This window comes from Sinohyriopsis cumingii, chromosome 6 (assembly GCF_028554795.1).
Source record: "Sinohyriopsis cumingii isolate HCF-2022 chromosome 6, ASM2855479v2, whole genome shotgun sequence".
Lineage (NCBI taxonomy): Eukaryota > Metazoa > Mollusca > Bivalvia > Unionida > Unionidae > Sinohyriopsis > Sinohyriopsis cumingii.
This window is the reverse complement of record NC_142966.1, coordinates 131,527,412-131,542,724: the sequence shown is the minus strand read 5'-3', so window position 1 is coordinate 131,542,724 and position 15,313 is coordinate 131,527,412. Positions and strand designations below refer to the sequence as shown.

General features: G+C 38.5%; 1 protein-coding gene across 1 annotated transcript; it reads left to right on the top strand.

Moving 5' to 3' along the window:
• Positions 1-360: 360 nt before the first annotated feature.
• Positions 361-13,664, top strand: LOC149797980 (uncharacterized). Its single transcript, XM_089960820.1, has 7 exons — positions 361-378; positions 1,878-2,236; positions 3,068-3,232; positions 7,818-8,016; positions 8,439-8,516; positions 9,380-9,487; positions 12,111-13,664. Exons 1-7 carry the CDS (start codon positions 361-363, stop codon positions 12,423-12,425), a joined length of 1,242 nt encoding a protein of 413 aa, XP_089816946.1. The 3' UTR covers positions 12,426-13,664.
• Positions 13,665-15,313: the final 1,649 nt, after the last annotated feature.

Genomic DNA, 15,313 nt, shown 5'->3' with positions numbered 1-15,313 from the left:
TTTAATTAAAAGGAAACGAGGCTTGCCGAGTTTCCTTTTAATGAAAACTTTATACAACGAGTGATATATCATTGATACAGCGTATATACTGTACATATATTTTATTTATATCACATACAAATACATATATTTGTCCTTTGAATGGAGTTAAGATTTACTACAGGCAACTGTGTATTGACCGAGTGAATGAACTCCTCACATCGCCGAGTGTGTCCGCTACAAAATGTAGTTCTATTCCTTTTGTGACTATTCACAATCACTTTGCATATTGATAAGTTGATTGTTTTCTTTTTTTAGTTTATATTTTTCTTCACATTGATTGAATCAGTATAATACGCACTTATGATTTAAACACGAAAGATGGTTTTAATGATACAAGTAGAGCACTGCAAACACTTGGATAGCTACGCCATTCACATGAACGCTTTGCCATTCACGTACCGGCGCATGAAAATTAATGTGGAATAGAAACTAAGTAAAATGACGAACCAACAAGAGGTAATTAAGATATTTTAATTTATTTACATTTGATCTAAGTCATTATTCTGCTAGAATAACAGTAACACCGACCATAAACTCTCTCTCTCTCTCTCTCTCTCTCTCTTTCTCCCACCCATCCTTTGGTCCGTGTGACTTAACTTTTACCATCATTCATAAGTCCAGAGACATCGTGAGATGACACAAACGAAAATCCTCTATGCTCGTCATTTCATAGATTTAGCCCGTATCTTGCTAAGATGGTCCAGAGAGAGAGAGAGAGAGAGAGAGAGAGAAAGAGAGAGAGAGGGTGGGGCCTTTAGACAAAATTTAATATTTAATAATAATAGTAATCGATTTTTAGAACATTATAGTATGTTTGAGAAACAACAACAACAACAAAATATTAAATACATCACAATATGTGTACCACCTAACCGAGAAATTTACCGTATAATGTCTACATTGTATGCAACTTTGTACCTTTGATAAACACTGTAGACAAATCCCAAGGAAAGTGCACACATGTCGTCGCGACGAACCATATTCTTGTAGGTTATTTGGTGTAATTTCTATTTCAAGGTTTTAATCTAGCCAAAATTCCTTTTCTCTCTCACTCCACTGTTCTTCGTAGTTTGTCCGCTATGCATGAGAGGGGAGGGGGAACAGAAAGCAGAAAGGATTGTGATGAAAATGTGTACCATATGGAAAACGGAAATTATTAATACTTTTTATCATTATTTCTATACGTCACTAATGATTAATGTGTGGAAATTGATCAATGATCTAGATTCAACCGCAGACGGTTGAGAGAATGTTTATATATGCATATTATTGCGCCATGGGTAAATCACAATTTGATATACCAAAAGTATTGGTATATCAAATTGCTTTATACCAACACTTTAAATGCCATGTTATATATATATATATATATATATATATATATATATATATATATATATATATATATATATATATATATATATGTGTGTGTGTGTGTGTGTGTGTGTGTGTGTGTGTGTTAGAATGTTTCGGTACAAAACAGGCAATGAGAGCCCCTTGCCTGTAGTCGGTGAATTAGTTTCACGCACTGGGAATTTTCAAACTTTTGTGTGGAGGATAAAACTTATATTATCTTTAGATATTGGTTGAGATCGGTCAAAACAGTAAAAATAAATAACAATAAAATTGTGCACCAACGTAATCTAAGCTTTTATTGATAATGCTGACTATTCCGTGAACAATCGGCGATTTTACCAAGTGCTTGGAATCCATTGTTTTGAGTGTTACAGTCATTAGTATATCCCTTCGACAAACTTCTTGTATGGCGAAGATCTCACACTAATGCAAGAAGTCTGGTTAAACGAAACTATTAATGTCTTTTTTACTGTCTTCAGCAAAAACCGACCTTTATTTCAAAAGAAGCTCTGACCGCAAAATCTTCTCCCTCGCCCGTTTATTCCCCACTTCTTCCACAACATATAAGATCTCCGCCCCGTCCTAAATCCGTCCCTCGTTCTGAATTCGAAGAAAGACTACAGCTGCCAATAGAGACGGAACCGAAAAGACCAGATTTAGACAAAGGACCTTCACTCAGAGCTGCAGTCACAGGAGCGGAAGAGGCGGGACCAAAACAGATTGAGAAGGAAAGGAAAATGCAGAGGTATCGACTTCCGGCTACAAAAACTGATAAAAAAAAACTGATCACGCCGGAGAAACGTGTTCGAGAAATCAAATCCAAGGCATCATCGTATAGGTACGTAACCGTGATATAAAAACTTTGTGCCAAGAATTTTAAGAATTCCTGCAAACATGTAAGGCAAAAATACCACGATATACGCAATAAAAAACGCCACACATGGCTTCTTAAATCTCTCCTTGCTGTTAAATCGCATTCAGTCCAGTAGCACGAGTTTAAACCACATCTTAAGCATAACCAAATCAGAATATTGATATATCCTTTCAATTTTCATATCAACTGGATTAAAGTAATATTTTATGTAGAACTTTTATATCGACGCACGGACACATATATAGTGAGGCTTTAGGTGCTGCATGTTATTTCATTAGAATGCTCCGTTTTCTAACGAATTCACATATTTTAATAATGACTATAATTAGGTTTCCAGATCGATATTATATTATAATGCATTAAAAATAATTTTCTGTTGTATTTTATAAGCATTTAATGGCGAAGCAGTTTTAAGATATTAGTTGAAAAGCATTTGGTTCAAAGTGAGCACACAACCACACATACGGTTCAAGTTTAATATGTTATCAAACACGTATATTCGGTCCAAGTTAATTTTGATTCTTGAAATTGTGTTTTTTTTTTGTTGTGTGGATTGGTATTATTTAAATGTTTACTTTGCACGGGTTACTTTCGCTTGAGCTTTCTCTGTGTTTAAACAACAAAATCTTTATTTTAACAGCCATTTGGTATATTAGTGTGTAGTTATTAATTTATTTTTCATTCAAGAATACTGACTTTACGTTTGCAGGAGCAATCAGGAAGCATTTAACAGACTCTACTTGTTTGCGAAGATCAAACCGCGGGTGATGCTATTATTATTATTATTATTATTAGTGAGATTCAAGATGAGGTACTACCGTGGCTCCCGGCCCCTGAAGATGTTCGACCAAACTTTGTTTACGGAGAAGATGACAATGATCGGAAAATAGATACTCTAAATCGATATGGTCCGAATATCCAGGACAGCCACTTGTATTCAAATGTATACGATGCGTATAAGTAAGTTGTGTCCAAAATGTTATTAGACTTTAACCCTCTGCAAAAAAACAATATTACGTGGTGGTTTGACAGACATCCATTACGAGTTTTGTTCAGACGAAAGTGATATCTTCTACAATGATTTAAGTTACGAACCAGTTATATATTTCTTTTAAAACAAATATTCCATATAGCAGGACATTTACTTTAAGTTTTCAGTGCTGAATCCAGACATCTATCGGCCAAACTAGGATATATATATATATATATATATATATATATATATATATATATATATATATATATATATATATATATATGTGTGTGTGTGTGTGTATGTATGTATGTATGTATGCATGTATTCCATTACGTTCACGGTTAACGTTTGTCGAAGGCAGGAGTCAATATATATCGTTTTATTATATCCGGTATACACGCAGGAACAGACCTTTTCGTACTTTCAATTTCAAAAGCAAATGGGCTCCTGAATCAAAGATTAAAAAATTAAACTCGCTTTTCAGCATAACTTCCCAACCTTCTTTCCGTACATTCAACGTTTCTCTGTCACCCGCTGCCTCTCCTCACATAAGCGACTGCAATGCCCTTACGGACCATCTGTGTCCAGGTGCCTCAGTCCTCGGCCTGCACTTCCAAGCCGTCGGGTGAAATATCGCATGCCCTCATGTCTCTCTTGCACACATCCTTAAAACGGAGTGAGGGGCGCCCGACTCCCCTGGTGCCAATAGCCAGGTGTCCACGTAGGATGTCTTTTAGGAGCCTCCCATCCTCCATACGTCGGACGTGTCCCAGCCATCGAAGGCGGTGTTTGCTCAGTTGGGAGCACATGCCGCGCACACTTGCACGATGAAGGATCTCGTGGTGCGGGACGCGATCATGCCAGCCGATCCCCAGGTTCCGCCCCAGGCACCGCACACGGAAGGAGCCGAACCGACGCCCCCATCTCACACAAGCTTCGCAGGCCCCACCCCACACAGTAGAGCACCGAGAACGCAGGCCTGTCAGACCCAGAACCCGGTGAGCCCCGCCAGCGTGGCGCCCCCACCCCCACACCCCCGTCAGTCAGACCTCAAGACCCCCCAAAACCCCGCCCAGCCCAAGACCGAGAGAGAGAGAGCGCGTGAAATATTGCAGCCTTCATGTCCCTCTTGCACACATCCTTAAAACGAAGTGAGGGACGGCTGACTCCCCTGGTGCCAGTGGCCAGTTGTCCATATAGGATATCTTTTAGAAGCCTCCCATCTTCCATGCATTGGACGTGTCCCAGCCATCAAAGGCGGCGTTTGGTCGGCAGGGAGCACATACCGCGGACACTTGCACGCTGTATGATCTCGTCGTGCGGCACACGGTCTCGTCGATCCCCAGGATGCGCCCCAGGCATCGCACACGGAAGGGCCCCAGCCGAAGCCCCCACTTCACCCAGGTACCAAAGACCCCATCCCCACACAGGAGAGCACCGAGAACACAGGCCCGTTAGACCCGGAACACGGTGCGCCCCGCCAGCGCGGCGACCCACCAGCCACATCGCCCGCTAGTCGGACCTCGAAGGCCCCACACCGAGCGAGAGAGCGCCGCCGACGGCCGATTCCAGGTAAGCAAAGCCGCCGACCACTCCCAGGGAGACACCATCAACCCCGACGGAAAGAACAGTTTTAGCATCCAGCACGCTCCCCAGTCTCTGGAGAGCACCCTTGGCGTGTGCCACAAGAGCAGCGCCATCCTCAAAGAACATGTCCCCGATGAGCACCGACCTCACTTTGGTCTTCGAGCGCAGTCGTGCCAGGTTGAAGAGCCTACCGTCGGACCTGGTGTGCAGATATACATCAGTTTACGAGTCGAATGTGTACGAAAGGAGCAAGAAGAAGAAGATCCCGAAAAGGGTCGGCGGCAGCATGCAGCCCTTCTTCACGTCGCTGTTGATGGGGACGGAGTCTGAGGAGGATCAATCGTACATTACTGTTCCCTTCATATCGAAATGGAAAGAGATTATCATGTTGCAGATTTGTTTTTGTGGCGGGGCAGCCGATCTTACTGAGAAGTTCAAATACGCCTTAGTAGGGTCGGTGAACATCATGTAGAGTGGCTGACCTTGCTCTCTGCTCTTCTCTTGGAGTTGTAGGAGGGAGAAGATCACGTCTGTTATCGACCTGCCTGCTCTGAGGCTGCACTGAGATTCCTTGTACACATGGTCCGGCAGCAGCTGAAACCTGTTGAGGATGATGCGGGTGTACACTTTGCCAACGATGCTCAGGAGTGAAATCCCTCTGTAATTGTTACAGTCACTGAGGTCGCACTTGTTTTTGTAAAGGGTCACAATGGTCGCATCGCGCATGTCTTGGGGGCCTGCTCCTTCCTCCCAGCAAAGGCAGAGTAGCTCATGCAGCGGTTGAAGTAATGTCGGTTTCCCACGTTTGATAGCTTCAGGCGGGATGCTGCCGTTAGCTGGTTCTTTGTCGTTAGGGAGGGAGTCGATGGCTTTTCTGAGCTCCTCTAAGGTGGGCACTTTGTCGAACTCCACAATGGTGGGCAGTTTCTGTATGCTGCTAAGGGTCGTAACGGTGACTGACGTTTCTCGGGAGAATAGCTCTGACAAGTGCTACTCCCATCTGGCCAACTGTTTCTCACAGGGAACCAGCCTAAAACTGAATGAACACACACACACACACACACACACACACACACATATATATATATATATATATATATATATATATATATATATATATAAATCCTTTTACTAAAGTTTATATATAGGGCCGTGATTGGTTGAGAACATTTTCAATTTTTCCCTAATTGCAGTTGACAGAAAAGAGGCGTTTTTCTGTCGATGGAGTTTCAGTCCTTTAATACTGATTACTAATTACTGATAATGTTTCCTGATTTTTTTTATTTCCTGAATTGAAAACACCTGTAGATTAAAAAGAAAGAAGATATACAAAAGCATTGGCCGATATGGTTTTCTCCACCAAGAATTTTGCATCAAGGTAGGGTCTGTACTGAGATATATAGGTTTGATCATGAGCATTAAGTTATTTCATTTTAAATTTGATGGTATTTCCATAGGTTTAGTATTGGAAATGTATTAGTACCCCGAGTTCTACATCGTTGTTGGGACCGCTCCGGTTGTTTAGTTGTTAAGGCTCTGACTCTGATGCGGGAGGTCGCGGGTTCGAATCCTGTCCGAGTCATTCTAATGACTTATAAAAATAGTACTAACAGCTGCCTCACTAGGCACCCAGCTTTAAGAAGTTAGTGTTAGGACTGGTCGGCCTGGTGTCAGGATAATGTGACTGGGTTGGACATAAAGCTACATGTCTGCGGCATGATGCCCTAGTGCAAGACATCACTATAAACTGCCACATCGTAGCGATATGACTGAAGAAGTGTTAAAGCTACGCAAAAAATCCAAATCACACACACACACACACACACACACACACACACATCGTTGTTGAGATGGTTGTAAGGGGAAATAACTTCAAAGAGACGCGTATATTGTCGAGTTAAATTTCTTCAGGAAAAGTTCTGTCTGAAAGGTAATACAATTTCCATTTATTTGTGCTTGATTTCCTTGCCATATGTATAATAGATATAAAGTGCTTGGTTTTCTTGCTATAGGTGTAATGGATATAAAGTGCTTGATTTCCTTGCCATAGGTGTAATAGATGTAAAGTGCTTGATTTCCTTGCCATAGGTATAATAGATATAAAGTGCTTGGTTTTCTTGCTATATGCATACAGGAATGAAAAGACAAAATAAGATATGCTGTAAAAGGCGTTGAACTGCACCAGACCAGTCGTAATAATAATTACTGTTCAGAGTATCTACTTTAGTAAAGTTCCATATTTCACTTTTGTTTTAAGAATATAATCATATTTCAAGTATTACGCAACAAGAGTCTGTCAGCACATGTTAGCACATGTTTGGAATGAGTTGTGCTTAGTTTAAAATTGCTTTCAAGATATTTTTAGATTGACTTCAGTAAGTAATGAAAGTTGACAATGTAATGGGGCCACGTGTTTGGAACTAATTTGGTGCTCTTAATATAAAGATACGACCTCAGAGTTAGTCGGCGTAGGGATAATGTCCAAAAATTGGATAGTAAATCGCCAAATAGTAGAGTCACTTATTTAGCAATTATGGCGCAGAGTGTGAAACCCTACTGCCCGATTCTGCCATCATATGTATGAGTCAAAAAATATGTACAATCATGTGTTAAGCAGAAGTGTACTATCGTAAGTATGAGACAGAGGTATAAAATCATATTTAAGAGAAAGAGATGTACAATCATATGTATGAGACCGAAGTGTACAATCATAAGTATGAGACAGTTATACAATCATGTGTATTAGAAGGCTACATTCGTGTGTATGAGACAAAGGTGTACAATCATATGTATTAGAAGAAGCTGTAGGGAGTAAAGTTATATTATTAGTAACTTGTATATTCCATTCGTCCAGATTTTCCTATGCATCAAAAGATTGAATTTATCTCCATTCTGAAACAATTCTTCAAAATGTAAAATAATTTCGTCTCATCTAACTGTTTAAAATAACATTGCAAATCACGATTTTCATCTTTCCTCCAGACGAAGTCTAGAAACTAGCGTTTTACTGAGGGACAGCAAGCTTCAGATGGCGGACTTCTATAACCCTCTACGCCCTTCCAAACTGGCAGAGCAGTTCTTAGACATATACTTCAGGGAATATGCACATGCATATGAGGAGCTGACGACACGTGGCATGAAACAGCGAAACACTGTATTCTGTTTGTTGCAGATTGTTACGGTAGTTTGTTACTTGCACTGGGAAAGAGATACTGATTCAATATTTCCCTTTGATCTAGACACAAAACCCTCCAAACAGAAAAGTGAAACTTTATTTAATAACTCAAAAAGGAGTAAACTCTTAATTGGATAAATGAGTACACAAATTCTAAATGTTTAATGATTATGATACCTCTTCAGTTAGTCAAAGTAGAAGGATCTGAGCCTCTGAAAAGTTTCATTGTCTACAATATCCTTGTTGTCTTATATGTAAGAGTATCAATCAATCAATCAATCAATCAATCAATCAATCAATCAATCAATCAATCTTTTATCTTTTAACAATGGGTAGCATATTTAAGTAATATCTATCCGTCTGTAACAATTTTCCACGTTAAGTAGTTTTTGAAAAACATTTAACGTCCTATGAATTTTACATTTCAGAAAGCGTATGAACACTGTCGAACTACTGTAGAACTAAATCTGAATCAGAACCGGAATATAAGGGAAGAAATGTTACGGGTAAAACACAAGCATACTTATTTACACGTCTTTTTACTACCCTCGTAATTAACGTACTTCAAACTTTAATTTTTTGTAACATAAGTACATATCCTCTTATTTTTATATTTTAACTATGATCTCTTTCGTTTTACGCGTAAATATCTTTAGCGCAAAAGATGTCTTGTATTTGCATTCTCTGATACAGATAGGTGTACAGTCAGATTGTACATAGTACGTCACTCGAATTATTATTTTTGATACAGATAGGTCGACTGTCAGATTGTAAATTGCATGTCATTCGTATTGTAATTCTTCTATGCAGAAGTCGTCAGTCCTATTGTACATAGTACGTCACTCGTATTATATTTCTTTGATATAATTAGGTCAACAGTTAGATTGTACATACTACGTCGTTGAAAATAATCAGATATGCTTAAAAATAAAACTTTTGAAGAATCCAAAAATGAGTACCATATCTACTATTTTTATTAACATACTTAAAAAAATGTGGGAATATTATGATGTACTAGTGTTTGTCTTTCAGTCCATCCTTACGTTCTTCTGTCAGTCTCTCCCTCTTACAGCTTTCTTTTTTTTTACGAAAATGCCTAATTGAAATCATCGGAATCTGATAGTATACCGTCAAAACTGTACTAATATGAAACAGAGGTGTTGTTTTAATCCGGTTTCTACGGATTCAAACGTTAAGTGTACAATCGTTTTAATGACATTTCTGATTAAATTAGACAAAGTTTAATACAAGCAGTCATATAAAAATGCATATGAAAACGAGGGGCCCAGCTTCAGTCGTTTAACTGATATATAATTTAGCAAAGCAAAATCTTCGTAATAATTTTCAACGTTCTGTAACCAACCGTTAGAGAAGCGGCTTGTATGGGGCCAATACCACAGAGTACCAAGTACATCTGAATAGCCTCATAGAACAAAGGCGCATCAAGGCCACGCAACTGCTTCCATATGCTCGCGAGGTGAGTTATTGAACTGCAATCTCTCTCTCTCTCTCTCTCTCTCTCTCTCTGCCTGTCAGGGTGCTTAGCTTTTGATCCGGATTTATTATATTACCAACCTAAATTATATTTGTTTGCAATAAACATTCTCATTAGCTACCACCAAATGATTACCCACATAGTTGAAATGCTCAACACAACCCAAAGAGTTGAAATGCTGAAATGCTCAACACAACCCAAAGAGTTGAAATGCTCAATACAACCCAAAGAGTTGAAATGCTCAACACAACCCAAAGAGTTGAAATGCTCAATACAACCCAAAGAGTTGAAATGCTCAACACAACCCCTTTTATAGCGATAATTTTATAAAGGCCTGGTATAAATATTCTCCTGTTTGGCCCACCAGACTATTTTTTATAATTTTCACAGAAAATAGAATAAATATCTTGCCCGGGCATCCCACTCAAAGTTTGCTGTCCATTATAGCAATAGTATAGCTAGTAAACTGGTGGCTGGAGCGCTTCCTTTTTTATCATCGATGTCTCTTATGTCAGCAATATGCCTTTCACAGGGTGTCAATAATAGTGTAAGCGTAATCATCCCACTTTAGTTACAGTTTTTAGATTACACTTTATACAAATATTAACATCAACATAGATGAGAATTAATTACTGGGTCGTCATGCGAGTGTGTCAGCTACGAGAGAGAGAGAGAGAGAGAGAGAGGGAGAGAAATAGCAGCGATATTAGTATTATAAGTTCTAGTAGTAGTAGTAGCAGTATTAGAAGCAGGATCAGCAGCAGCTGTAGTTGTAGTGGTAATATAAGCATCAGCAGTAGTAACAGAAGGAACATCAATCAGGAACAGTAATCAGTAGCAGTAGAAGTAGAAGCATTAATAATAGTAGTAATAGTTGAAGCAGTAGTAGTAATAGAATCAGCAGCATTAGTAGTATTAACATTAGAAGCAGCAGTAGCAGCAATATAATAATAGAAGCAGCAGTAGTAGTTGTAACAACAACAATAGTGGTAGTAGTATCAGAAGCAGCAGCAGTAGTAGTCGCATCCGTGGCAGTAACAGTAATAGTCGAAACAGCAGTAGTAGTAGTAGACGCAGAAGTGTGTTTGTGTGTGTGTGAGAGAGAGATTTGAATTTTTAATGTAGCTTTAACAATTTTTCAGTCATATCGCTGCGATGTCTGCAGTGTGGCAGTTTATAGTGATGTCTAGCACTGGCGCATCCTGCCGCAGACATTTAGCATCATGTCCCACCCAGTCACATTATCCTGACACCAGACCGACCAGTCCTAAGACTAACCTCTTAATGCTGAGCGCCAAGCGAGGCAGCTGTTAGTATCAGTTTTGTAAGTCTTTGGTATGACTCAGCCGGGGATCGAACCCACGACTTCCCGCATCCGAGACGGACGCTCTAACCACAAGGCCACCAGAGCGGTAGACGCAGAAGTAGTGGTTGTAATATTTGAAGCAGCAGTATTATTAGCAGAAGCAGCAGCAGCAGTATTAGTGGTAGAAGAAACAGCAGCAGTTGTAGTAATAGAAGAAAGATTAGTACTAGTATTAACACTTTTATTATTATTATTATTATTAACAACAACAGCAAATGCTGCTACACTGCTACCACCACTACTTTTAATTCCTAAAGTTGAATGTTTAATTTGGACACAATATGATTTAATAATTATTAAGCTCAAGTTTATTTGATGAAAAATCAACAGATACATGTATCTTGAGAAAATCATGTGTAGACATTTAATTACTCATTCCCTAAATTAATTTCATAGCAATGATGGTCCGTTTTAAGATGGATAGCAACTTGTAACAACTGTAATCAAACGTTAAAAATCATCGTTGCAAGTTTGTTGCAGTTCGACTATTGCAGGTTATTACAGTTATTCCCAATCATTGCGTAACAATCTTTGTACACATTATCATGAACCGAGATCGTCAGTCAGACAAACGCTTGTAAAGGTATCATGCCGAATGTGGCGTAAAATACCCAGCTCTGTCAGCCGTGTATCTGAGAAGATTAGATCTGCCTGAACAAGTTGTCATTGTGAAACAAAAACCCTATTATCAATCAAGATTGTCATTTTACAATTTTCAGCTTCATTATTTTAAACTGTGTACATGTAATTATATATTCAATGCTGGTAAATAGCAGAAGCATGATATGACATTTCAAACGGATTTAACAACTTTTGTTACGAAGGAAGACTGTCTGAAAACGATGATGAAACAAAATAAGATTACTGTAATAGTGTGAAGACTGACTTTCCCATTGCACGACTAAAATAAAGTAATTAATAATAAAGTAAGAAATATACACCTGTATTTTCACCTGATAAAGAAACATGTGCAAAAGGAGACAGTAGTCAGTCGAAAAGAAAACGATTTAATAATCTAACGCAGTCATTTATTATTTATTTTATGTAATACTCGGTGGCTGCAATTTTGTTGATGTTTATTATGTTTGTTAAAATTTTATTACAAACTTTAACTCGAGGAGTGTACATATATATATATATATATATATATATATATATATATATATATATATATATATATATATATATAGACTAAACGTACCTATTTAAAGTACTGTCGAACTTTTGGCTTTATTTCAGGATTTCCTTCAAGCAAAGTATCCGAGAATCCTTCCACGCAATATTGTGACAGAATGCCTGCGTGCTATAGCATATGCTGAGAAGTCCATGGAAGTCTGCTGGTGGATGTGTGTTCTTGAACCCCCCATCGCAATGGTGTGGGTGCCTGACAGACTTCAGGGTCAACCCTTTCAACCCTTTAACCGTGATCTATATGGCCCATTCACAAAGGCCGGATCTCACCTAGAGTACATGGTCTGGCCCGCACTTCTTCTGTATAAACATGGGCCTGTTCTGTCAAAGGGTATTGCACAGGGAATTAATCCTTATATGTAAAACAAAGTTTCAAATGATCTACAAAGAAAGGAAAGAAGAAGTTCCCAGCGGTTTAGCATTGGTCTCATCGGTGTCTTCTGGTTTTATAACGTCAGGGAATATTGTTCTAGATAAAATCTATTATCGATAATTTCCGGGTAAAATTTGTATCCAACACTTGTGATAAATGTTGAGAAAACTCAGAATATAGGATAATTAATTGCAAGAGAGTTCAGAGTAAAGAACGATAAAATACCTATCCCCATATCAACATGTGTCTTGTGTTTTGAAGAACCATGAATGAAACTCATCTTCGCTAGCCAAGATTATGACATGTTAACTCTATCTACACCTTGGCTGAACGAGCAGATATTTTTGAGCTTTGTCCTAGCGACATCTATTAAAAACTTGCCTCCCTTAGTATGTAATGCCAACAAACCAAGAGCGTGTAACAGCGGTGCATTGTATATTGGCCGAAAGTTGTGGAGGCAAATGATTTCAAAAGTGATCTTTGTAAGTTTAACAACGAAATTATCACTACATACCAGAGAGAAGCTATTACATGTCTATCTGCTTATTTATGAGTCCATTCAAGCTATGTGCTTCCCTTGTCTCGATCGTGTAGGAACAGTGTTCAAATCTGAACAACTTAATTTTGTGTTGATGCCTTAGCTTGCGGCCGCATCCAGTGACATTCACAGACCCGAAGCACAGAAATATCTGCTCGATGCGCCAAGGTGTAGGCAAAGATAGAAGGAAACTGAAGCTAAACACGAACTATACCTGATCAAAGAATAGCGCATAGAGAACGCTATGGATTTACAATATTTTTTATACTCGTTTACTCTCAAGTTGTGCTAAGTTCAGTCTACAATTGTCTGCAATGTATTTTGTACAGTGCTGTGCCGATTTGCCATATTTAAATTATTCATTGTAATTACAAAGTGTTTGTTGACTTTCTGACAAAAATCATTGGGGGGGGGGGGATTATTGTGAATTCGTTCAAGGACATTTTGGATTTTATCATTGTTATACATCCGTACTGTTGGCGCATCAGCACATTTAAGATTATTGGCACCTTAGCACATTCATGTTTTGGATTTCAATAGTTACACCACTGGAGTTAATTTGGACCACTCCATACTTTTGGATTTGTGATAAAACGTTTAGGAGCTTTTGGGATTTAATTCACAAGTAAGATCCATTTAAATGTTCACTCTGTTTTCTATTGAAATAAATTATTTGCTGAATTTTATAAAACTTTTTGTTATCGCTTTTTCTGTTTCTTAGTTTTTTAAGACTATAAAGTCGTAAACATACATACATACATACATACATACATACATACATGTTTCCATTTACATATTCATCTATACACCATACACCCATTCTTTCAATTCATCAGTTCATTCGACCTTCAATAGTTAATTCTTATCATTAATAGCCTATCTACATTGGCACCAACTGCGAAGTAAAATAAGACTTTTATCGGTTAGGGACTGACCAAATAATTTTTCGAGGCGGGGCTGGTTGGTTTTGAGACATTTTTGAGGAAAACAACAGGACTCTCAAATCTATTGGAAAAGTATTTTTGTTCTGGTTTATAGCGAAAAGAAATAAATATTATTTCAAGTATATTAGTTGAAAATAAAACATCATTATCTTGAGGTGAAATAAGAGAAAGAATAAAAAATTTCAACGGCTCAAATGAAAATATCAGTTACCCCCTCACTTTCCTTTGGACTTTTTCTAGTGCTACATGATACCAATAAAGAAACAAAAACACACATTCATATTCTGTGTTTAATCTACATTTTCTAAATTAATAAGACATGTCGCACAATTTTATCAAACCCGCCTTTGAATTCGCTCCCCCCCCCCCCCCCGCAAGGATCACAAGTATGTGGAAATCTGTGAATCGCACGAGTGGAAAGTATTTCATCTATAAATCAAGGTTTTCATGCAGCTTTAGCTTTTTTCTCTCTCACTCTTCAGATTTCCATACATTTTTGCCCATTTTTTTTTTTGTTGTGGTATGTAGCTTAAATCAAAACGATAAAATCGAGTATCAAGCTGAAAAAGAAAGTATTGAGTTCTAATGAATCAAGTCCGCCATAGCGAGTATCGAGCAGAGAGAAGCGAGTACAGAGTTGAAAGAGGTGATATATCAAGTGTAAAAAAGCAAATATCAAGTGGAGAAAATGAACAAAGGAAATAGAAGATCTTTACTGAGATAATGTAGGCCACTGGATCAATTTACATAATACATGTAACTTCAACAAATAATAACCGCAGGAGTCAGACAGAAAACTATACATAATTAAGGACTTATCTCAGTGTTATTCCATACCTGCCCAGGCGAACCCGGTTTGCCTGTCCCGTTGTATCAATGGAAAACACATTAGTTCCCATTTGATTGGCATAATATAGTAGTAGGGACAATGGGACTTACCATTAAAAACAGGGTCACGGCACTCTGGGGACTATGTAAATTTAACATGGGGAAAACTTGCCCGGCACTCTGGGGACAATGGGAATTTAACATGGGAATATAGTTTGGGCCTGTCTAGGGACAATGGGAATTGAACATGGGAATATAGTGTGGGCCTATCAAGGGACAAGGGGAAATGGAACAGGGTCGGGACCCTATTTTAGTAGGGTCCCGACCTGATGGGTCTATGGAAATGGAACAGGCGAAAATTGAAACAAGGAGGGGTCTCTATTTTTTTTTAAAAATAAAAAAAATAAAAAAGGGGTAGGCAATGAAAGTCAAGGTCTTTTCGAGATATTGGAGTGGCCCTGAAAAGGGCCTTTGGGGCTTTCTTCTTCTAACACCTCCACTTCTTCCACCATCTTCTCACTTTTTCCATTATTCCTTTCTTATTCCTCTTTTCAGTTTCTGTTATCCA

Coding starts and splice junctions, on each gene's coding strand:
- LOC149797980 (XM_089960820.1), top strand. Junction 2,237..3,067: donor TCCAAGGCATCATCGTATAG/GTACGTAACCGT, acceptor TATTATTATTAG/TGAGATTCAAGATGAGGTAC. Junction 8,017..8,438: donor GTTTGTTGCAGATTGTTACG/GTAGTTTGTTAC, acceptor TTTACATTTCAG/AAAGCGTATGAACACTGTCG.